General features: G+C 41.9%; 1 protein-coding gene across 1 annotated transcript in view; it reads left to right on the forward strand.

The window, feature by feature from the left end:
• The window catches only part of MYO10 (myosin X), a 186,408-nt gene extending 164,844 nt beyond the window's left edge, over positions 1-21,564 (forward strand). The window contains exons 29-41 of the mRNA XM_035125884.2: positions 4,160-4,253; positions 5,433-5,488; positions 5,997-6,139; positions 7,454-7,648; positions 8,465-8,622; positions 9,776-9,899; positions 10,709-11,006; positions 12,026-12,233; positions 13,027-13,163; positions 14,272-14,392; positions 16,509-16,964; positions 17,875-18,066; positions 19,105-21,564. Of these exons, the coding sequence (XP_034981775.2) occupies positions 4,160-4,253; positions 5,433-5,488; positions 5,997-6,139; positions 7,454-7,648; positions 8,465-8,622; positions 9,776-9,899; positions 10,709-11,006; positions 12,026-12,233; positions 13,027-13,163; positions 14,272-14,392; positions 16,509-16,964; positions 17,875-18,066; positions 19,105-19,215 (2,293 nt within the window). The 3' untranslated portion in view covers positions 19,216-21,564. The remainder of the gene's footprint in view (positions 1-4,159; positions 4,254-5,432; positions 5,489-5,996; positions 6,140-7,453; positions 7,649-8,464; positions 8,623-9,775; positions 9,900-10,708; positions 11,007-12,025; positions 12,234-13,026; positions 13,164-14,271; positions 14,393-16,508; positions 16,965-17,874; positions 18,067-19,104) is intronic.
• Positions 21,565-24,742: the final 3,178 nt, after the last annotated feature.

Raw genomic sequence — 24,742 nt, forward strand, 5'->3', positions numbered from 1 at the left:
ATACCTCATACCTAAATGGAAATTTGAACCATATTCTCCCGCACTATCCACTTATACTTTACTAGTTCAGGTTCAATTATAGGATCCAGATCTGGTTTTTTATCACCATCTGTGATCTGTCAAAGTGCCAACAAGATTTACTAGTGTTTAAGGTGACTTTTCTCCTCTGTCATATAAACCATTTTCCCCCTATAAACACGAACATAATTGTTTGCATTTCAAAATGTGTGTAGTATACACAGCACCCACACGTTCAGCTCTTATCATTTCCTTTATCTTTCCATGACACACTATGACAAGAAAGATTAAACACAAAGCTGGTTGTTGGCAGAGAACTGATACACTGGGGTGACCATCCGATTTGTGAAACATGGCCATCAGTGTTGTCCCCTGGAGATTTCTTTTTTAAATAAAAATAAAAATGTTTTTATTGGTTTTTCCATGTATACATTGTTATAAGAATTTAAGATCTAAAATAATATAAATTAAATGTACAAGGCAAACGTACATAAATATATACACCACATGTCTGAAACAGTACAGGAAGACGGTCCTGAAACCATTTTGACTCTCCCAAACTGACCAAATGTTTCTCTGCAAGGAGGGAGGAAATGAAAAAACCTCCCCATTGTCCCTGTGCTCACAAATCCTGCCTTAAGGGCACATTTAAGGTGTGAATAAGGTGTGAGCCTGTGACCAGGATTGAGGAATTAAGTAGTTATAATAACAAAAGAGTGGCCCAAACCCAGATAATGCAATCAGTAACCTGCCAGACAGGAGATAAACAACACACTCTGGTTTCTGTTTTAGACCCCTATGTCTGTGATATATGTATGATGTTTCTGGGGGTGAACAATTTCAAAAGTCTATATAAGGGCAGGCACACCTTTGTTCTGGGTTCCTCCTCTTTGCTGCTTGTGGTGAGCGAGGACCCTGTTGCAACAGTTTAATAAAGATCAGGCTTAATAGCTATTTTGCTTCTCAATATTCTCTGGTTGGCCTCTGTCATTTTCTCCTACCGAAAGAGAACCCACTTAAGGACTCTATACGGGCTCTTGGATACCCCATAAGGGAAAAAGGGCAGATTTTGTTTATAACACCCTCTAACAATATTTCTCTAACAATTTTTCATATCCCCCCCTCCCCTGGACTTCTCTCATATTCCCATTTTGTTTTATTTCCATATTACTTATCCTGCGTGTTGCTTCCCAAAAATTTCCCAATACATATAATCTTACTTTTTTGTTATATACAATTGTGTTTCTTTAATCAAACCCTGCCAGTGAGTTCAATTCTTTATGTTGCTTCTTCATATATGTTGCAAATGGTTCCCATTCTCTTTTAAAGTCTTTGTTACCCTTTTCATGTACCGTAATTTATCTGTTAATTTTGCCAGTTGTGTATATTCCACAAGTTTCCCTTGCTATTGTTCTTTCGTTGGTATTTCTTCTGTCTTCCAAGCTTGTGCTAATATAATTCTTGCCGCAGTTGTTGCAGTCCCCTGGAGATTTCTGCCTACCTCCCAAGTACTTGGCTCTTTTAACAAAAAAAAATGTACCAATGTACTGCAGAATTGAACCTCTCCTCCTTCCTCTGTTCCTCTTTATTCCCAGGTGTTAGGCTTTCATGGTCCTTACGTAAGATGTTCTGGGATGTGTGTGTGTGTGTAATTATATCCGTCTTTCATAACTTTTTTTAAAAAGGAGATCATTTCTTGTATAAACATTCAGACTTCAATTAACCATCTCTCAATCAGTAATTCTGTTAGTGTTGACATTTCAGACAACTTCGTTATTTCAGATAACCGTTCTTTTAATGTGGGAGCAAAATTAGTTATCCATTTCTTAGCAACCAGCATTTTTGCAGCAGCTAGCAATTTCCAAATAGTTCTCTGAGGCCCAAGACAGATTGTCACATAATACAGAGGACTGGATCTGCATGGGGATATTACAATCACGTTTCTTCAACAATCATGTTGCAATTATGGGTAGCTAATCCCTGGGGGTAGCTTCCCTACCAAAGCAAATTTGTATTTCCCCCTATAAGTTTTGGCAGCTGAGACAAAAAAGGGACCCTCATGAAGAGGGAAATAATCCCAGATGTCTGTCATCAGATTAATATTTTTAATAAGCACAGAAGCAGCAATACCCCCCCTCCTGCAAATCTACATAAATCATCTGAGGATACAGACTTGTGCCCATGCGAAAGTGAGTTGGGCAAACCAACTTTTTGCCACACCCACATCTGGCTTGCATGCATCCCTCAAAGAGTTGGTCATGGGTGAAGTTTTGGCCCTTGGTCCAGACAAGGTTAGCCTTAAATGATCCCAGCTTCGCATGAAAGACAAAACAGAAAGGTGGGGACAGCACAGTGAAGCCTTTGTTCAACTCCTCTGATATTGGAAAATATGCTAGAATAGTTAGTCATTATCTATTTTCACCTTTGCCCAAGAATTAGTGTGAAGGGCTCTATACAGAAACCCCAGGAAGAAGTTAATGTTTAGCTGATTTAACTCTGGGACTATAAAAGGTTCTCTGTTTAGTCAATCAAAAGCAACTTTTAGGTCTATAAATCAGTGTCATTCCAGACACTGCTGGTCTACATTTCCCATCATTGTCAGTCCTTGGCCAGGCTGGTTGCCACCCCCCCCCCAACAACTGGATGGGCCACAAGTTCCTCGTCTCTGCTATAAATGAGGGAAATAGCATGCATCTCCTAAAAAATAATCAGAAATCAATCCCACTTAGAAAATGGATATATTTGCAAAGAGAAGCGCTGGATTGCCTTGGACAACCCCCCCTCTCTCTTTCAGCCTAACTCCGTACATAGGCTTGTTGCAATCATCATCATCATCATCATCATCATCATCATCATTAATGTTTAATAGATTATTGTATTTTAATACTTCTGTTGGAAGCCAGATGGGCAGGGTAATAATAATAATAATAATAATAATAATAATAATACCCCGCCCATCTGGCTGGGTTTCCCCAGCCACTCTGGGCAGCTTCCAGCAGAATATTAAAATACAATGATTCATCCAGTATTAAAAGCTTCCCTAAACAGGGCTGCCTTCAGATGTCTTCTAAAAGTCCGATAGTTGTTTATTTCTTTGACATCTGATGGGAGGGCGTTCCACAGGGTGGGCGCCACTACTGAGAAGGCTCTCTGCCTGGTTCCCTGTAACTTGGCTTCTCGCAGTGAGGGAACCATCAGAAGGCCCTCAGAGCTGGACCTGTGTCCAGACTGAACAATGGGGGTGGAGCTGCTCCTTCAGGTATACTGGACCGAGGCCGTTTAAGGCTTTAAAGGTCAGCACCAATACTTTGAATTGTGCTTGGAAACGTACTGGGAGCCAACGTAGATCTTTCAAGACCAGTGTTATGTGGTCTTGGCAGTCGCTCCCAGTCACCAGTCTAGCTGCCGCATTCTGCATTAGTTGCAAGAGAATACAGTATAAGCTATAAATTGTACGATTTGTTGTTAGATTTTAAAAGAGAATTGTTTGATCAGTTGAAGGAAGATGTTAACAAAGCAGCTGTTAATAACTCTTCATTCCTTCTTTTGAATAAAAAAAGTTTCATCTTGTCATAATGGTAAATATTAATACAGTGGTACCTTGGTTTACGTACTTAATCCGTTCCAGAAGTCTGTTCTTAAACCAAAGCGTTCTTCAACCAAGGAGTGCTTTCCCATAGCAGCGGGGGACTCAATTTACAAATGGAACACACTCAACAGGAAGCGGAACATGTTCTTATTCCAAGGCAAAGGTCACAAACCAAAACACCTACTTCTGGGTTTGCAGCGTTCTTAATCAAAGTTGTTCATAAACTAAGCTGTTCTTAAACCAAGGTACCACTATAGTGACATAATGGCACACAAATTGGAGAATGAAGATTAGTGGATTCAGATTCTCGAAACAAATTTATTTTGCATTTATAGACAATAGTTAATTGTTTTAGGAGCTCATTAACTGCGGTAGGGAGGGAGTGGGATGCCTCTTGGCTTTATCTAGAATGTGGGGAATGTGAATATCCTTCCAAGGAAAATTAAACAGATCATCAGACAATTCTTTCATTTCAAGACAGTAGGAAAGACAATCATCCTGAATGAGAATATCTTACTGATCTCCTTTTTTCTGCATTTTCTGTTCCTTCAGTCAATGGTTCAGTGTCTTGAGTCAAGTCCACGCTTCCACAGAACAGGAAATCAGGGAAATGCACGATGAGCAAGCAAACCCACAGAATGCCGTGGTAAGGAAGGCTGGGGTGGTACACAATCAGCCTCAGAATGTTGCAAATACTGTTACAGCAATATGGTTGGTGGATCCACTGCTCCATTGTTTTCCAGGACAGAAGTGGCCTAGTTGTTGGATCAGTCCTGCCACTACACGTAGATTAGTGGTAGATCATATGCAGAAAGTGCAAGATTTAGCTTCTGGGATCTCCAGGCAGGGCTAGGGAAAACTCCTTTCTGAAACCCTGGCACGCTGCCGCCAGTCAATGTAGAAAGATTCCCTTTTTCCTGTGTACTTGGCAAAGTCGGATTGTATTTACTTGCTGACAGTCTCCATCACCTATAGAAAGAGCATTCTCGAGTCAGGGTGCTGCAACAGAGAAGACCCTTTCATGCATCTCACGGCAGTGGGTCTTGTCAGCCGCTGACAATAATCAGAACTTGTGTGCATTGCAACAGTGTCCCACCTATGGAGTGGTGAAATGTTACGATGTTGTGCAAAGTACAGTGGTACCTCTACTTACGAATTTAATGCGTTCCGAACACACATTTGTAAGTCGAAAAAATTTGTAAGTCGAATCCCATAGGAATGCATTGGGAGAAAAAATTCGTAAGTCGAAGCAACCCTATCTAAAAATTCGTAAGTAGAAAAAATCCTATCTAAACCGCATCCAAGATGGCGGACGGAGCTCCATTTGTAAGTAGAAAAATTCGTAAGTAGAGTTATTTGTAAGTAGAGGTACCACTGTAGGTTGAATTATGTTCTCCTTGGCATTTGAAGTAAATCAGAAACTGCTGATTGGTTTTCTTCTTCTGCTCTATTGCTTGCTTCGATTAGTCAAGTTTTAAATAACTGTTAATATATATTGTTCTATTTTGTGCACTATTGGAAACCAAATGTACACCAAGTGAGATTGCCGCAATTACAGTAAAATACTGATGAGCATACAGGCTGGGTTTAAACATTTTTCTGTTCATGCCTGCAAAGCATTTTATCCCTTGCAGTAGTGCCAGTATAAAATAAAGCCTTATCAAGAGTTTTTGTTCAACTTGCTCAAAAGCAACTGATGTTTTTCACTACCTCTTATTATTGAATTCAAACCACTAACCCTCATTCTCTAAATCATGTATTATCATCATCACAGTTTGTGTTACCATCCACGACAACACAATGTTCATTTTCACTTTTTATGTAGGGCACACTGGATGTGGGATTGATCGATTCCGTCTGTGCATCTGACAATCCAGATCGGTAAGACCAAGTTCCACTTTCAGAAATCTTAATTTTTGTTCAGCCCTTTGTTCTGAAACGGGACATGTTTTTTCTGCGAGACTATCAACTTGAGAAATTAAAGAAGAAAAGAAAGGTAGAACAGTTCTTAATTCAACCACTCTATTTTGCTAATGGGTCAAGCATCTCTGTTTTATGTTCAGAACCTGTGTCTTCATGTTAATCTTTGAAATAAACCAGCAAAGGTTTGAGCCAATTCTCACTGAGATGGACCTGAGTAAGGTGGAAGCAGAAACAAGTTTGGCTGTAGTTTTGAAATTGTGGGGATTGTGCCAAGCTGTCAAATGTCAAGGTTTAAAAAACAAGTCAGTCAAAGTTGAATAATAAAGTGAATCAGCATTTGCTTAAATATACAGTACAAACAAAAGAGAATTGCTTTGTATGAGTCAGACTCACTTTGTTATGGTCCCAAATAGTATCCATGTTTACTATACAGGCCTTTTTTGCTTTATTTGTTTTCCCTGTGTAGCCCCAATTCATTTGTGATCATCACCGCTAATCGTGTTCTCCAGTGCAACGCCGACACTCCAGAGGAGATGCATCACTGGATCACCCTGCTGCAGAGATCCAAAGGGGACACTCGAGTAGAGGGACAAGAGTTCATAGTGAGAGGTAGGAGCATCTTTCAGATGAAATCCCCCTGCAAAATGGGGTGTTTTTCTTGCTAAACTCTGGCGCCCAAAGTATTTGCTAATAACTTGAGGAGGCCACATTTAAGCAGTACATACGATGCCATAATGAGAAGCAGCTCCTTGTTATACTAGCCACAATATTGCTATGTGGTTTGTTGCCTCTCCTCAGCCGTACCAGTCAGGCAACGTTCAGTTTATTTATGATGATGCAAAGGCTATAGGACAGGCATAGGCAAACTCTGGCCCTCCAGATGTTTGGGACTACAAGTCCCATCATCACTGACCACTGGTCCCGTTAGCTAGGGCTGATGGGACTTGTAGTCCCAAACATCTGGAGGGCCAGAGTTTGCCTATGCCTGCTATAGGAGGTTGGGGGGAAATCTGAAAAGGCTATAACAGCAGGGTTGGGTGGGGAAGCTTCTTAAGAGTTGATTGAGGTAGGTCCACTAGTGTCACTGATATCTCCTGTCAAAGCTTGTGACATTGGGTTGCATTGGAAAGGATTCATTCTAAAGCACAGGGAGGATTTTAGAGCTGGGTATTCTCCGCTTGTTTTATATTAACACAGAGGGTGGATTGAACAATAACAAAGTAGTTAGTTCACCCAAATGTTGGGGAGGCATTTATCATTGCCCTCTCCTTCCCTGAGAGGGGAAGGTGCAGTTTCAGGGTAACTGTGAGGACTAAATAGTTTCTGAGTTGCTTCACAGAAAGGGATTTGGCATTGTGGAATGTCAGCTTAAAAAAAAAATCCCTAGTACTTCCCCCCTAAAAAACTGGTAGCTGCTATCATGGTAAAAATGCCAGAGGGTTTGGAAGGTGTTTTTTTTGGGGGGGGGGGTTCTTTTCTTAAAAGTTTAAAAATTGCCAGCCAACCTATGCCATTTTTTCCTTCTCCCCTGAGGGGGAAGAATGGAGGAATGATTTACGGTAGTACACACCCAACTCACACTCACAAAACAAAATCCATTCTCCACTGAACCCCATTGTACATGGCTTAGGTGTTAATACGTGATATGCCTACATGTATTAGACCTGATGATATCCTGCCCAGATGTGCTATTCAAAGAGAAACATTTTGGCTTCATCTTCATCTTGACTTAAGAACGGTTATTAAGTCCTACATCAAAACAGCCTTCTGAGAAGAACTCAGTAAATGCTGTTTTATTGTTTTATGTGTTGTAAATAGCAGGGGTTTTTGAAAATATGTTTTGAGAAAGTGACTAGCAGCCAAAAGTTGAGAGCAGCTCTAGAAGAGCATCAATATTCAGGAAATGTTTTTTCTCTAAACTAGGATGGTTACATAAGGAGGTTAAGAACAGCCCAAAGATGACTTTGTTGAAGTTGAAGAAGCGGTGGTTTGTCCTCACACACAACTCATTGGATTATTACAAAAGCTCCGAAAAGAATGCCCTCAAACTGGGCACCTTGGTCTTGAACAGCCTCTGCTCTGTGGTGCCCCCGGATGAGAAAATCTTTAAAGAAACAGGTAACTAATTTCAGCAGGAGCTCTTCCGCTATATTCAAGTGATGTGGCCATTGATAATCATATTAAAAATCTGCTAAAATACTTTGGGGTTTGAAACAGATTTCAATTTAAAGTGTTAGGCAAAATAACAAAAAGTGTGTTCTTAAGCCTCCCATATACACTAGTATATATAATTTTATGGTATTACTCCAAAAAAAAGTGGTGCTATGAGCCATCAAACCTCAAAAATACACTTTTCCAAAAAGGTTTCCACAATTTGGGCCACTAGTGTACTGTTTTGGAGCTAGCATTCTTCCCCAAAGTGGTTTTAATTTGCACACACTTCAGAGATGTAGAGAACCGGCCTTTGCACTGTTTTGATCTGCACCATGTTAAGTAAGACAGGATACAGTATATCAGGTTGCTTCAAGAAAGCAGTATACAGTGGTACCTCGTTCTGAATCTGCCCCATTTAGCATCCATTTCGTGGAATGTCTGCAGCAAACCCGGAAGTACTGGAACGGGTTACTTACGGGTTTGCCGCTCGCATCTGCGCAGAAGTGCAAAATCACTCCACGCACATGCGCAGAGCGGTGCTTTGTCGAGCGTCCCTTTCATCAAGCGTCCGGGGCTCTGGAACGAATCGAGGACTCAAAACGAGGTACCACTGTACTATAAACATTAACGCAAATCTGCAGATCAGACTTACGAACTGCACTCCTTTGAGTCACCCACCGTCACTGTTATGATTTTTGACAGCTCACCTTCACCACATGCCTATTAATAGTTGGAGTAAATCAGATTAACAAGGTGTTTTCTTATTTACTCTTGCCTCAGGTTATTGGAATGTGACCGTGTACGGGCGCAAGCACTGCTACCGCCTCTATACCAAGCTTCTCAACGAAGCCACCCGCTGGTCAAGTGCTATCCAGAATGTGATAGACACAAAAGCACCCATAGACACGCCCACCCAGCAGCTTATTCAAGACATTAAGGTAGGGTCATGGTCTTGGAAAAATACGCTTCGAGAAGACAATCAGCTATATTATTTTCCACTCATAAAGAGAATTGTTAAATGTTCCAAAACTGAGGCAGCTGTTTGAAGAAGCTCATTAAGTGCTGTGGGGGGAACTCCAATGAGGATTGGCGCCCTGGTGCGAAGATTCCTCCGGCGCCCCCCCCCCCATTTCCCGGCGCGGCTGTCTGGCGGGCGCAGCACGGCACCCCCCCCCCTGGCGGCCCGGCACCACCCAGCCTTGCCGTAGGGCCGGCCCTGACTGTTGGGGCAGGGGGAGGCCAAACAAGAACTGGTAGGGTGGTATATCCTGAAAGAGCTATAGCTGACTGGCTGAAACCTTGAACAAGTGCATTCCACACTGCAACATTTTGTCGCAGTTCCCACTTGTAGAGGAGGAGGAATATGACAATGGTAGTGACATTGTTCTTGTACTACCACCAAGAGGTCCTCATGCTGCTCTGCATGTTTAGGACTCGGAAATACAACAAAAATCGAGAGTTTGTTTCATTCTGTTCTGTTTGTGAATTGGGCCCATGATATCAGGCAGCAGCCTTAACAAGCACAGTTGCGACGAGGCCTTCTCAGTAGCAGCCTCAAGGATGTGGAATGGCCTTTGTTGGGAAGCTCAGTAGACTTATTTTCAGCCTCTACGCAATTAACTGGTCAAGATGTTCCTATTTTGCTATGCTATTGGAAACTCTTAGCTTTGCACTGTGCTGCTACAAATGTTTTAATGTTTTAATGTTACTCTGGTTTGGTTTTTTTAGCTCTCCATTCTTATGTATTTTATTGTGATTTTTAGGGTGCACAGTGTTTATTTTATCTTCTAAATGGGTGGTGATGGCTGTTATTTTTTCCTAATGTTCATCCTCCGTTTCATCCCAGAGGAGCTCAGGGCAAAATTAAAATTAACACATTTAAAAGCATTATTAATACCGGTATCTAAAAATACTTAAATGGTCATGGGTGGACGGGTGGTGTGCTTTTTCCTGAAGTTTATATTCTGGTCCAAAACAAGTCAGCTCTTTTTGGTAGAACCATTTCCCTTTTGAGCTGCTGACCTTTCACAAGCATTCAGTAGAGGCTCGTTTTTCACCCTCGGCCTGTGAATAATCTTGCCACTTACACAGGAGAACTGCCTGAACCCCGAAGTTGTAGAACAGATCTATAAGAGGAACCCGATTCTTCGCTATACACAACACCCACTGCATTCTCCACTATTGCCACTTCCATATGGGGACATCAACCTGAACGGTAAGTTCTTCGGACACTCAATCCCATTCCCTTCCCTCTGCAAAACCACCTTTGCCTTGAGACACTTTCATGAAGATGAGATGCCTTGGCTCCTTCTCTCATCACCTTAACAGTAATCTTCTCATCAGTTTGCTGCTATATTTAAACAATAGAGGTTGCCAGGGACTGCCAAGTGCAGTTCCCACCTCATTACTCCTAATCATTCTCCTGGTTTCTGTACCTCTTCCCCATTCTCCTTCACCATAAGTATTCTAAGCAGGAAAGGGCAATGTGAAACCAAGAGGGAAATAGACATTGGAACCCAACTGCATGGGGCTGGTTCATTCATACACTTCACAAGGAAAGGTTTTTTGACTAAGGTGATGAGGAAGCTAGCGCTCTCCTAGCTTAGCTGCAGATGATTTGTATACCTCTCTGGCCAGATCACTAAAAAAATTTAAACCTTAGAAGTATACAAATAAAACATTGACAAAATCTTAAAACAGTTATTGCAGCTTCAGAATAAAAAAAAACAAGCAACAGTAAATGATACTGCAGAGAACTTTTAAAAATAAATTATTTGATGCAAAACCATTGATACCCAAATACTTGACAAAATAACCCAATTCAAAGAAAGGAGGAAAAAAAGAATAAGGGCAGACATTAGGACATCTATGCAAACTATGTATCTTAATTGTTCCAGTATAAGAAGAAAACTGGAACTTTGTAAACACACTTGTTGAGACATACGGTTTCAGATGATTGCCCCATGTGAATTACAATGTTTGATATCTGAGCAGCGAGATGTACTTCCATGTTCTGTTTTCTAGTGCTGAAAGACAAAGGCTACACCACCCTCCAGGATGAAGCTATCAAGATATTTAATTCTTTGCAGCAACTTGAGTCCGTGTCAGACCCCATTCCTATTATTCAGGGTATTCTGCAGACAGGACATGATTTACGGCCTTTGCGCGATGAGCTCTACTGCCAGCTGATCAAGCAGACCAGCAAAATGCCTAATCCCGGGAGCGTTGGCAATCTGTACAGCTGGCAGATCCTCACTTGCATGAGCTGCATGTTTCTGCCAAGCCGCGGGATTCTCAGATACCTGAAGTTCCACCTAAAAAGGTAAGCAGAGCTATGGATGATTGCACACAATGGTGTGCCATGCAATAGTTTGAAGGCACAAGGGTAGGAAACTTCCACAGCTTATTTTATTTGACCCATAGAGCTAACTGAGTGGGGTGATCTGCAGGAGCTGACCTTGGAGAGAAAGGTGGTCATGTGGTGTGCCGTTGAACTGGGTATACGGCTTGCCTGAGAGTTCATGTTGGGCTCACTTTCGTATCTTGGAGAGAGGTGTGTTGGGACAGGGACAGATCCCCAATCACCCTTAGAGTTGGGAGTAAGAACAGGGCTCAGCAGGTTCCACAGATGTCAGGAATGTCTGCCATTGGCCCATCAAGCAAACACTGGAAACTAATGCATCTTGGAGGAGATGATGGGAGACAGCTGTAGGACTGGCTGGACCTCAGGGAGCCACACCACATAAGGAAATGGCCGGGATACAATGTGAGGGCAGGTAGGGCAGAGAGAGGGAGAATGAAAGTGCAAAGCAAGAAAGTGACTCAAAGGAAACAAGAGATGGAAGCAGAGAGGAGAGGCTATATCTCCCAAGATTGGAACACTGGGCCAAATCTGAGGCCAGCTGAGCCAGGACTCAGTGCAGAGAAGAGCTGGACTGAAAAGACCCCAGATGAGAGAAATGTAACCAAGCCAAGAGTCATATGCAGTCTCCTGCCCAGAGCTTGAGGGAAAGAAGAACTGTGACTCCGGGAGGATGGAACAGGACAAGGCAGAGATAGGGTGCAGTTATGCACCATCAACATGCCTGCAAATGTCAAGCTTTCTATGCAACCATCTTGCTTGTGAGAATGATCTATTCATGGGGTGGTGGTGGAGCCTTTTGATATACAGTGGTACCTCGGTTTTTAAACAATCCGTTCCGGAAGTCTGTTTGAGTTCCAAAAGTAGTTCAGTTGCTTGGGCTGAATGCTCCCACCACTGCCTCTTAAAATGCTTTTCAAATCACCACATTCAAGAAAACAAAACATGGAGCAATTAAATCTCAGCGTTTCCCCACACAGGGTGCGTGACCAGTTTCCAGGCACAGAAATGGAGAAGTATGCCCTCTTCATTTATGAATCACTGAAAAAAACCAAAGGCAGAGAATTTGTGCCATCCCGGGATGAAATTGAAGCCTTGATCAACAGACAAGAGATGACATCCACGGTCTACTGTCATGGTGGGGGATCCTGTAAGATCACCATAAACTCCCACACCACTGCTGGCGAGGTAAGATGAGGCTTGGACTAGATTGCCTGGGTTGAGCTTCAGGGTGTGGAGGGTCCGCCATTTTGTGTAGTGTGTTTGTGGCCTATTGAACTCTAATTTAAAGATTTGTGTGACTTAGTAATAACCATACAATTTTAGTCAGTGATCCAACTTCTGAGATGCAGAAGCATATAGGGTGGTAGGCAATGACATTTTACTCAAGAGATCTTTTGAAATTAATGGGCCCAACTTAGTAATGTTTATTAATTTCAGCGGATCTACTCTGGCTAAAACGCAGTGTTTATGAATGTTGCCTATTTTTCATTGTGTAGAAACGTATTAGGAGACCCTAATAGTTTTGATTTGTTCAGACATGCAAATCACAGTGCAGGACAAACTATTCCAAATATGAGGAACAGTATGAGAGAGAAATGTGGTATAGGAGATGTAACAGTAATTTGCTTTGGGTTGGATGTAGTTCTGTCTATGCTTTTGCTGATATTACTATTTGGTTTTATGATTATGCTTGGCTACTTTTAGTTGAAGAACAGAAACTTCGCAGTAATACCAGTTGTTGGACATTCTTAAGTAGAATAGTCAATCTGTACTATATGTGTATCTTCCAATAGTTATTGAAGTCTATAATCTGGAAATGCTTTATCAAGAAAGAACCTGGAGGAAAACTAATAAAAAAATAGATGTTGGTATGCTTTTGAACATAATTTGTACCTTAGCCTTCAGCGTGGCTAATTGATGCTTTTACCTTTTATGGTCTAACATTCTTTGTCTCGTTTTTGTTTTTTTTGTCTACTAGGTTGTTGAAAAGTTAATTCGGGGTCTGGCCATGGAAGACAGCAGAAATATGTTTGCCTTGTTTGAATACAATGGAACTACAGATAAAGCCATTGAAAGCAGGACCGTTGTGGCTGATGTCTTGGCAAAGTTTGAAAAGTGAGTGTGCCTCTCCTAATAAGTAAGCAATTAAAAGCCCTAACCACAGCCTTTTAAATTTCCCTTTTGTGAATCAATGGCATCTCCCCATCCACTGCCCTCTCCTGTAAAGAGGGATTAATGAAATGCTTGTAAGCCTGGGAATGATTTCATCACTATTCATTGTGGTACTTGTGTTGTGCTGTCCTAAAATTTCCTCTCTCGTGCCTTACCACCTGCAACCCTCCCCCCTTGGACTTTGTCTTCAGTCCAAGCCTTTTCTTCTTTAGAATTTTCCACAATTGGTACGTCTCTAACAAAGGAACTAGTCACAATGCATTTGCACAGGTAGTTTTCCCAGCATCTCAGTGGCAGCTTAAAGCTCATCTGTGCACCAGTCTCCTAACACTGCTGCTGAAACTGATATTGGTGCAAAGCTGCTTACTGCAGTTGTGGCAAATAGTAGAAAGAGCTTCCCCAATACATACTTTCTCCTTCCCATTTCTCTACCGGTAGCGGTCCTGTTTTATTAACGGGCTGGTGGACCAGGTTTTAAACCTACTTCATTATTTGCTTCAGCTAAAGGTTTTACCCATGAATCAAATTTATTCTGTGGGTTTTGATTCCTTGTATTATCCTGGTTAGGACCTCAACTGTGAGACAGCAATCCATGATCTTGCTCACTTGACCACCAGTTGCTCTGAGCCAGCTCTGTAATGCTAGATGCCATAGGCTTATTAAAGAAACAAAAACCTGCTTACAGATGGAAAAATAGCATTAGAGTTGGCACCCCCAACAATGATACCCATGGGCAGCACAGTGCCCTCCTATACATCCTTTGGCCCCAGCAGACGCTCCCTTATCCTCCCAATTCTTTTATTTATTTTTGCAAAATGCAGTTCTTTGGCTGGTATATCAGTAACATTTGACTATTTGATTTTGCTGAATGTATAAAGTCATGTTCATGGAAGTTGATATTCGAGCCATAGATTAAGATTCTGATTACCAAATCCACATGTTCCACATAGCAAAAGTTTCAACTCTCATCTTAAATACAGCTTTTAAATTTTATTGTCAGTTTATATTTGATTATTTGTACTCAAACTGCCAAGTATTTGTGTTTTCCCAGGCTTGGTGCTGCTCCAGAAGGAGAGAATACAGCATGGAAATTTTACTTCAAGCTCTACTGCTTCCTGGACACTGAGCATGTGCCAAAAGATAGTGTGGAATTTGCATTCATGTTTGAGCAGGTACGGAGAGGAAATAAGGTTGTTACTTGGGGGAAGAGTAAGTGATGTCACACACACACACACACACACACACACACACACACACACACACACAGGGAGAGGGACTCCATTCAAATCAAAGAGGCAAGCTGCTGTGATTGACATCTACCTGATGTAACAAGGATCTCCTGGTTTAAATGGACCTGGATTGAGACAGATCAGCAAGGAGAGAGGTGAGCCTGGTAGTGCTCATTCCTGACTTCCTCAGCCATGTTTTGCAAGCCGCGATTGTTACATCACTAGAAATTGAGAGCCCTGCTGCATCTGATCTTGTTCAGTGTCCATTTACCCACAGCAGCCAATCAGATGCCCGTGGGATGCCCACAAGCAGGGCATAGGAGCAGAGGCCCTGTTCTCCTGCCATTGTTGCTGTGCAACTGATATTTGGAGGCATGGTGCCTCTGATGCTGGAGGCAGCATATAGCCATCATGACTAGTAGCTATTGATAGCCTTTATCCTCACAGATTTGTCTAATACCCTTTCAATGCTATCACTGCATCTTCCATAGTTAATGTACTGTATTGTCCCCTATATCCCACGTCATTTGTCCATCAGTAAAATGGGTATATATGTTCCATGCATTTTGTAATTGTTCATGAGAATTACTTGTAGCAAATAGCTATATCACTTTCCCTGTCACTGTATCTTCTGGAGGAGTTATATCCAAACAACCTCACAGGAGTCCTGCCATATAAAGTTGAGAACAGCGAAGCACCATCAGAACCTAAAGTAAAAATGTTTTTATTTCATGAAACATTCATGGATTAGAAACAATTTCCCCCAGAAGCCTTGCATTACCTATAAAACTTGGCAGGCTGATTCTTTTGCAATTATGCCTGCAACTTTTTTGTCATTTGAGTTTTATTCATTTTCCTTTGTCACATCTGTATCAAACAATTGCACATGTACTTATAGTCAAATAAATGATACTTAACCCTTTATAATGCAACAATACCAAAGCCAACTTTAGGCTTGCAAGTATTTATAAGGAAGTTCGTTCTCTGGAGAAGATGCCTGGGGTGCCCTCTGGTGGTTCTCTTCATTTAAGCACTCTTTATGCTTTGCCAATGGGATGCTGGGGAGCCTAGGGCTTGCCGATCGGAAGGTCAGTGGTTCGAATCCCTGTGACAGGGTGAGCTCCCGTTGCTCGGTCCCTGCTCCTGCCAACCTAGCAGTTCAAAAGCACGTCAAGTGCAAGTAGATAAATAGGTACCGCTCCGGTGGGAAGGTAAACAGCGTTTCTGTGTGCTGCTCTGGTTCGCCAGAAGCGGCTGTGTCATGCTGGCCACATGACCTGGAAGCTGTACACCGGCTCCCTCGGCCAATAAAGCGAGATGAGCGCCACAACCCCAGAGTCATTCGCGACTGGACCTAACGGCCAGGGGTCCCTTTACCTTTACCTCTATGCTTTGCCAAAGGTACCCCAGTGGAAGAAGCTTGTTCATATATATTTCCTGTGGGAGTTATTTATTTGTGCTTTTTCAAGGAGCAAAAACATATTAATAATGTACATAAATAATACTTGTACACAGTGGAATCTTAATTCGACCTTAATCCATTCTGGAAGACTGTTCGTCTTCTGAAAAGTTCGAAAACTGAGGATCAATGGGCTGGCTGCAAAGACAATGGGAAAAAATGAAAAATGTGCCAAGGAAGCAGCTTGTCTTCCAAAAATCATTCGAAAATGGAAGCATTCACTTCCGGGTTGTTGGCGTTCGGGTTCCGAATTGTTCGGCTTCCGAAGCATTAAACAACTGAGGTTTCACTGTACTACCGTACTTAAAAGCCTGCAAAGCACTCACATATGTTACTTTGTTTTAATCTTTACAAAAGCTCTGTAAGGCAAATATTACCTTCCTTGTTCTGGATTTTTTTGTGTGTGTGGAGGGAATACTGAGGCTGAGAGGTAGTGGCTTGACCAAGGCCACCTAGTGAGATTATGGGTGAAACAAGATTGAAACTAGAGCCTTCTTGGTGCACAGTTCAGTTTTATTACCACTATGATACAGCAGCAAATTTAGGATTCAGAATGTTCTGCTGCATGCCTGTAAACATCGTTTTCCTTTTTTCCATTAGGCACACGAAGCAGTGATTAGAGGACATTATCCAGCTCCTGAAGAAGCCCTCCAGGTCCTTGCTGCCTTGCGGCTCCAATACCTACAAGGAGACTACACTTCATCCAATATCACTATGCCAGAAATGGAAGAAGTCTACCCACTGCAGAGGCTCACGTCCCGTATTATCCAGTCCACTAAAACATTTACAGCTGCGGAGAGAATAGAGAGGAAGCGGGCCAATTTTCTAGAAGGAACCCTCAGGAGGAGTTTCCGCAGCAGTTCCATCAGCAGGCAGAAGATGGAAGAGGATCAGATGCTTGATATGTGGGTCAAAGAAGAAATCTTCGCAGCCAGGACTAATGTGATTGATAAATGGAAAAAACTGCAAGGAATGAACCAAGAGCAAGCAATGATCAAGTACATGACTTTGATTAAGGAGTGGCCTGGCTATGGGTCCACACTCTTTGACGTAGAGGTGAGTTGTCCAAAATTGCACAGGCGTTGCTGAAAGCAAAATAATAAGACTAAAAAAAAAAAACCTACAGCTAAACAATTTGTAGTATAACACACAGCAAAACATCTTGTATGGTCACATTCTATGGGTTTGCAAATTTGTCTGCCTTCTCCTGCTGAATGTTTTACAGGTGAGGGTATGTGGGCTTTGATTAGAACCTGAGAAAAGGGTCAAGGCTGTGGAATTTCACCTGTGAGCATGCACACACCCAAATCCCCCTTCTGCCTCAGGACATCAGCTCTTCCCCTGCTTTAAGGAACTGAGCATTTGCGACATTATCAGACACTACTTTAATCTGCACCCACATCCCAATTATCCATTTTACACCGAGGAATTGGCAATGGCTGCTGTGCTTAAGAGGCCAGGAAACCGAACAGTAAAACATTAGTGTGTGTATAAATCTGAGGAACAGCTAACGCATCCGCTCAGCTACTACCCATCTTAAGGGCTGCATTTCCCCACACAGTTGTCTTTTGTGGATTAACATTAGAAGCTAAATGTCCGAAGTGATTTAGGCTTAGATTTGTCTGTGCAAGGAATCAGACTTCATATGTACAGATATAGGAAATCATAAGAGGAGCATAGTATGCAAGAGTTCATTGCACATCCTTTCTAAACCAGTTGTGACCCAAAGTTGAGTGTGTTTAATTTAGTCATTTGAAACAAGTTCAGATCTCTCCTCTGACAATGGAAATAATTGCATAGCCTCATCCAGATTACTCCAGAATAATCTACCTCACTAAACATGGTCAATGAGAAAAGGGCATTTTATGCTAAAAGAAATACTATAAAAATGTATAATTTTAAATTGCATTTTTAGAATCATCATTTCTGTTTTCTACCATTCACCTTGACATTATTTTTTCCCCAGTGTAAAGAAGGGGGCTTCCCTCAAGAACTTTGGTTGGGTGTTAGTGCTGATGCAGTTTCTGTCTACAAACGCGGAGAGGGAAGGCCTTTAGAAATATTTCAGTATGAGCACATCCTCTCCTTTGGTGCTCCCCTCGCTAATGTCTACAAGATTGTTGTGGATGAGAGAGAGCTGCTTTTTGGAACACTTGAGGTAAGAAAGGAGCTAGTCATTCAGTTCTGCTCATTCATAAGTCATTCATAAGCAGGATGAATAAACTAAATCCACTGTGCCAGTATTCAGAAAGAGAAAGCCTTCCATGATTCTTTTGCCTGAACTATTTCACACCAGGATTAAAATCCTGCAATCCTATGCATGCTTATTTGGGATTAAGCTCCATTGAACTCAGTGGGACTTGCTTCCAAGTAAGCATGCATCGGACTGAGGCAACAGGAAACTTGACTTAGGTGGTGAAATGCAAGTGTGCACCTTTGCTCTTCTTCAAAAGTTAAGTTCTGTAGGGTTTTCAAATCAGCGATCTTGAGCTCTGGGTTACAGTTCCATCCAGAGTAATGTTCCATACTGAGTCCCACTGAATCTACTCATGTCTACTCAGAAGTAAGTCCTATTAAAATCAGTGGGGTTTAATCCCAGGTAAGTGGGGTTAGAATTGAAACCTTATTTGGGAGCAAATCTCAGGGAGACTTGCCTCCAAGTAATCTTGTATAGGTCTAGGCTGGAAGTGTACAGTTTTTCTTCAAAATAAAAGATAAACATTTGCAAATTGTATTTAGTTTAGCTATTTAAAGAGAGCTGAACAGTCCTCAGAAATTGCACCCAATAGTATAGGTTTTCACAATAATAAATTACTAGCCTAATTTTCTTAGTAGACTACCAGCCCTGCCAACATTTGGTTATAATTTTTTTAAGGTTGACATACAGTTTCGTAAATTCTAGTGATGTGACTATTGGCCATTCAATTTTACAGCTTGCTGGGTAGAGTTACCTTTGCCATACTGTTTTCATTGACTACCAAAAGGCTTGCTGATTTCAACAAAATATATGTTTAACTATAGACTGTGTTACAGCCAAGCTGATTTTTTTGGTGACAATTTATAAAATTAGTGCTAATCTAAAAGAAACAGGGTACCAACAGTTTCGTAGACTATACCACATCACACTGCCGGGAGGTAAAATCTCAAAAATATGAAGTGTGCATTAACTGGTTTTGCATTGTTATTGTCTTGGTAGGTTGTTGACATTGCCAAACTGATGAAAGCCTACATCAGCATGATTGTGAAAAAACGTTATAGCACCTCTCGATCAGTGAGTAGTCACGGAAGTCAAGGCAGCTCCAGGTGAAACCAGAAAGAGAAACTTCCTGTTCTGTCCTTTTGGAACATATCACCGCCAACCCGTTGAGTTTCTCAAAAAATGGTGATTGGAGGCAGCTCTCAGGCTACAATCAAAACCGTGATTCTAGGAGAATCTTTATTCAACACATGGTGTTCGACGAGCTTAGAAATAATAACAGCCACTTGCATAGTCCCATAAACTTGTTGGCTAGCATGCTTCAAGCCTTCTAAAGCTTTGTTACCTCTAGATAACATAATGTATGCCTTAACTTAATGCACTGCTTTCTGAGCAGTGAGAAGTGCCTTAAAATGTTTTAAAACCAACTTGCATTGATTTGTGATTATCAGAGGGGTTGTGTTTTGTAATAAACCACTTTGAATTAGCTTTTCCTTAATTTGAAGCCCTCTTGCACTAACTAACCGGCTGGTTCTTACATGAGGAGGGAAAGAGAGCATCTTTGTTGGAATGCTGCAGGCGGCTTCCCGTAGGGACTTTAATAGCAATGCTGTTTTCCCCGCCCCTTTTTATTTTTCATATGTGTGCATGCATATGACTCGGGTCAACTCTAATTTTATTCCACGTTTCACAATATTTTAAAAGTAAAAGGGAATAATAATGTGCAATGGTGTAAACAGTCTTTCTGTACATTTTAATAGTCCAGAGCTATAGTTGTCCCAAATGTTGAGTTTCTTTATAAGCCAGTTTTATTAACAAATTTGGGGTTTTTCATAATTTTTGTATTTTCTTCTAATTTTTCATTCTTTGTTATATCTGTATGTAACACACCTGCATTTCTGTACCTCTGCTGTATTATACATAATGTGTAGTTTGAAAGACACTATATTTATAGACTGCCCTTAATACAGAATTGCAATTATCTGCGCAATATTCAATCATATGTCTTCGGTTTATACAGTTGGGTTTCTTAAGATATTAAACATTTATTTTAAAATATTAGTCTTGTGGTATGCTACTTGGAACTTGCCAAAAGCAGAACATACTATAAAAGAAGTAAATTAAACAGAAAAATTATGATATATCTTACTTAATGTTGTGCATGCCCCTCTAAATTTTTTCCTGTGTGCTAATTGAATGGCAGCAGAAAACTGGAAAGTTCTTACTGGTATATAGGCTAAATTGCCAGTTTTGAGGAGGAGAGAAAACTATCCACAACCTATGGGGTATAGGCTCTATGTACTATGGAATAACAAGCTGCCATTGCCCTTACAAGTGCATTCTTCTAATTACGTTTGATTTGCAGAATATAGTTAATCTACAGGGCAACCATTGTTTTAAAGACTGAATTCATAACTGAGACAGAGAAGGCAGACACTGAAGCTTCAAATCTCTGTGCATTGTATTTATATGCTGCTTTTTCAAGGTGCACCACAATGAGCATCAAAAAAGACTGTTTATTACAAAACCTAGTTGAACAGGAGAAAGTCTACAACTCTAATGATACAATCACATGAAAGCTCAAGTTCAAAAAGCACCGTGAAGCACAGCCTGCACTCATTTTTCAGAAGGAACTATAGCTCTACCTTCACTGTCAGAACCACTAGCAAAACATCCAAGACAGAAAACAGCTCCTTAAACCTGTCTGGAAAAGTGCAAAGCTTCTTCACTAGGGAGCCCAAAGGCACTGCAATTCTTTAATCATAGGGGCTTTCACCTATTTAAGGACCTTGGGGAATGCACCTGCTTGCTACAGAAATCTGGCAACAGTGGGAAGGGGAACCCCATGGTCCTAGGTTATTCATTCGTCCTTATCTTGTGATGGGTCTAATTTCATCTCCCAAGTAGCCATGCTGTGTATCAGTCCAATTACTGTTGTCCTTAAAACAGTGTCTGCATCTGTCACTGAAACAATTGGTGTCATACCTATGCTGAAGCTACTGGGTTTAAGATTGATCCTTTTCTGCATGTGCAAAGGGGGAGAGAAGTGGATGCAAGTACAGTGGTACCTCGACTTACTAATAACTTGACTTACAAATGTTTCGAGTTACAAATGGAGTTCCATCCGCCATTTTGGATGCGGTTTAGATAGGATAGGATTTTTTCAACTTACGATTTTTATTAAAAAAAAATCCCATTGGCTTCGACTTACAAATTTTTCGACTTACGAAGGTCCGTTCGGGACGGATTAAATTCGTAAGTCGAGGTACCACTGTAGTCTTGCGGTTGCCAGATTTAATCAGTTTGAGGTTTTGGGTGCTGCAGCTATGCTCTAACTCAGGGGTCCCCAAACTTGCGCAGAGGGCGGGGGAGTGCGCGCCGATGCGCACACACTCTTACAGGCACAGCGGTGCGCTTCCGGGTCGGAAAAAAGCGCCGAAAATCGTTTGTGCACATGCACCTCCCCCGACCCGGAAGTGCACCGGAAATGACGTTTGCACAAGCATGCAAACGTTATTTCTGGTGCACTTCCGGGTCTGGAGAGGCCCATGCGCACAAACGATTTTCGGCATTTTTTTCCTGACACGGAAGTGCGCCGCCGCGTTGGTAACAGCAGTTGGTGGCAGCGGGCGGCGCAGGTCATCGCAGGCCGGATAAAAGAGGCCTTCAGGCCGTATGCGGCCCATGGGCCTTAGTCTGGGGACCCCTGCTTTAACTCCACAGGTCACAACCTCCAGAAGGCTGGACCAAATCACAGTCCTCCATCCTGACCTGTGAAGAGGCCCATTTATGTTGGTTTGGAAGGGGGCGGGCAGGAAGCACTGTCCAAAGGAAGAAAAAAAGCAAGAGATGAAGCTCAGCAAAGACACTATCTAATGTTTTGTTAGGGGGAAGAGTAGGACAATATATGCAGTACTGCTGGTTGTGCATTATCAGGATGTGGTGCAAAGGAAGACCTGGAGATTTACTAGTCTATTTAAAACTTTGAGTGGTTTATTGGTTTGATATTTCAGATTACTTTAAAAAAAGGAGCCTGAAAACTCTCTCCACTTTCAGCCAAGATTCCATTTTCCAAGAGCCCTTTATCTGCACAGAACACACCTCCCTATGCTAAAGGAGCTGTGCCTTTTAAGGGATCCTGCCTCTTCTAATGTCACAATGTTATGGTTCTGGTCTCCATAGAGACAGAGGAATCTTAAAGGATGCTGCACAGCCCACTAGGTTCACTTTGAAAGTAGGATATGCCAAGTTGTGACTGAATTTGCAGAGGTCTGCCCAGGTTACCCCCAGCATGTGACCAAAGACATAGAAGGAAGTTGCAAATAGTCCACCATCAGGTACAAAGTGTTCAGAGCCTTGGGGATAGACAAACTTTCAAATACTTTATAATACATACAATGGAGCTACAGAAGATGGGAAATGAGATGAGCAAACCAAGACAACAGGGAAATGAATTTTATGTGGAGTGTGAGAAATTGGTTATGAGTGGGAATTAATTAGTGTGATTTTGTTTAGTCTGACTGCTAATTGAGGAGACTTGAAAAAGTATAGGAAACCCACCCCCAAGGAAGAACTGGAAATTTACTAGTCTATTAAAAAAATTTCAGTACTTTATTGATTTGATATTTCAGACTACCGGTACTTTAAAAAAAAAAGAGTCCAAAATGTCCTCATTTTTATCAGATGAAGATTTGGAGTAACTGTTCAAAGGAAACATTCAGAATTTGTTCCACAGCTTTAGTACAACCCAATCTATCTTACTAAAGCTAAGAGGGTCTGCATCAATCAGCACATGAATAGGAGACTGCCTGGTGAACCCATACATGCTGTCTTGAATTCTGCGATGGAAAAAAGATGGGATATAAATGAACTAAATAAGTAATCCACAGAGGAAGTTTTGAGTAACTGCCAGTAACTGTTGGTTCTGAATATTCTACTGCTTCTCCTCTAATCCTGAGCTCAGCGTTCCAGAATGTCTGTGTGGCTGGGGTAGAGAAAGAGAACCCATCAAAATGATGGTGAGCTTGGAAATTCAAACTGCCCTAGCCCTCACTACTGGATGTAGAACTCTCAGCTCCCAGCTGTAGTTTTGCCAAAGGCTTTAATGCTCAAATCAGATTGGTACATAAGGCAAATAACAGATTATATGTACATGATTATAGGTAGCCGTGTTGGTCTGACGTAGTCGGGGGGGAAATAAAAAAAATTCCTTCCAGCAGCACCTTAAAGACCAACTAAGTTTTTATTTTGGTATGAGCTTTTGTGTGCATGCACACTTCTTCAGATACAGATTATATGGTTCAGCAGGTACAGGAGAGGTTCAGTGCATGCTAAGACATTGATAAAACAATCGACATGCCCCTGCACCTTCCTTTTGAAGACTGAGGTGGACACAACTATATTTGCACAGCAAGTGGCCGGAGTCACAAGACCAGGCAAGTAAAGAGGCACTCCTTTGAGCCGGTTGACTCCACAAGGTTTGTTTTCAACAGTGTTGTCATCTCCATAGAGACAGGTGGACTTGGCGCTCGCCCAGTATTAGTCTTACTCTCGGTGACCTCAGAAAGGGAAGGTGCCTCACTGACAGGAAGAGGCATTGGAGCAGCTCATGGCAATAGGTGTTAGGGTAGGAGTGTCTAATGTTGGAGGGACCACACTCCTTGGATCCTGATCTCCATCCTCCAGGCCACAGGACCCGTCCCCAGAATCAGGCACTTATCTGGGTCCTGATTCTACCTCTCTCATCCCTGTAGGACCCTCAGGGTCCTCCAGCTCCCAACTCTTTGAGCTTCTTCCATTCCTTGGGTCTGACTATTGCCCCCATGACATGCCTACACAGCTCACTTCTAACTCTCCCAAAGACCCTCATTCTCCTTGACAGCAGGGAAGCCATTGTCCTGGGAGTAGGCCACATCTATAAGTCCCTGAAGGCCTCATCCAATAACCTCTCTGCCTGTCTTAACTTTTACAAATCTGCCACCTTTGCCTCCAGGGCTTCATTCCTTGGAAGCCATAAGCTCATTGCACCTTGGGACACACCCACAACCTCTGTCCAGCAGGCAGATAGCCATAGAAGTGACAGACAGTGTAAAACTCTGTACATACTGGCATCCTGCCTCCATAATTGTTTCTGGAGTTTGTGTTACTTTCAGAATTTAGGTGTTTTATAGGTCAAGGAGACCCAATACAGAAATGATTAAGCTTTCACACACACCCTATTGAGCAAAAAAAAAAAAATTCCTTCCAGTAGCACCTTAGAGACCAACTACGTCAGACCAACACGGCTACCTACCTGTAACTAGACTCTATTGAGCCTTCATGAAGGGTGAGGAGAAAAATACTAATGAGAAGTAGCATACTGGGAAATGCTGAGCTTTCTTGCTACAGTGGTACCTCGGTTTACAAACACAATTGGTTCCGGAAGTCTGTACTTAACCTGAAGCGAACTTTCCCATTGAAAACAATGGAAAGTGGATTAATCCGTTCCAGACAGTCTGCGGAGTACTTAACCTGAAGCGAACTTTCCCATTGAAAGTAATGGAAAGTGGATTAATCCGTTTCAGATGGGTCCGCGGAGTACTTAAACTGAAAATACTCAAACCGAGGCGTACTTAAACCGAGGTATGACTTATTACAA

Source organism: Zootoca vivipara, chromosome 8, assembly GCF_963506605.1.
Source record: "Zootoca vivipara chromosome 8, rZooViv1.1, whole genome shotgun sequence".
Classification (NCBI taxonomy): Eukaryota; Metazoa; Chordata; class Lepidosauria; order Squamata; family Lacertidae; genus Zootoca; species Zootoca vivipara.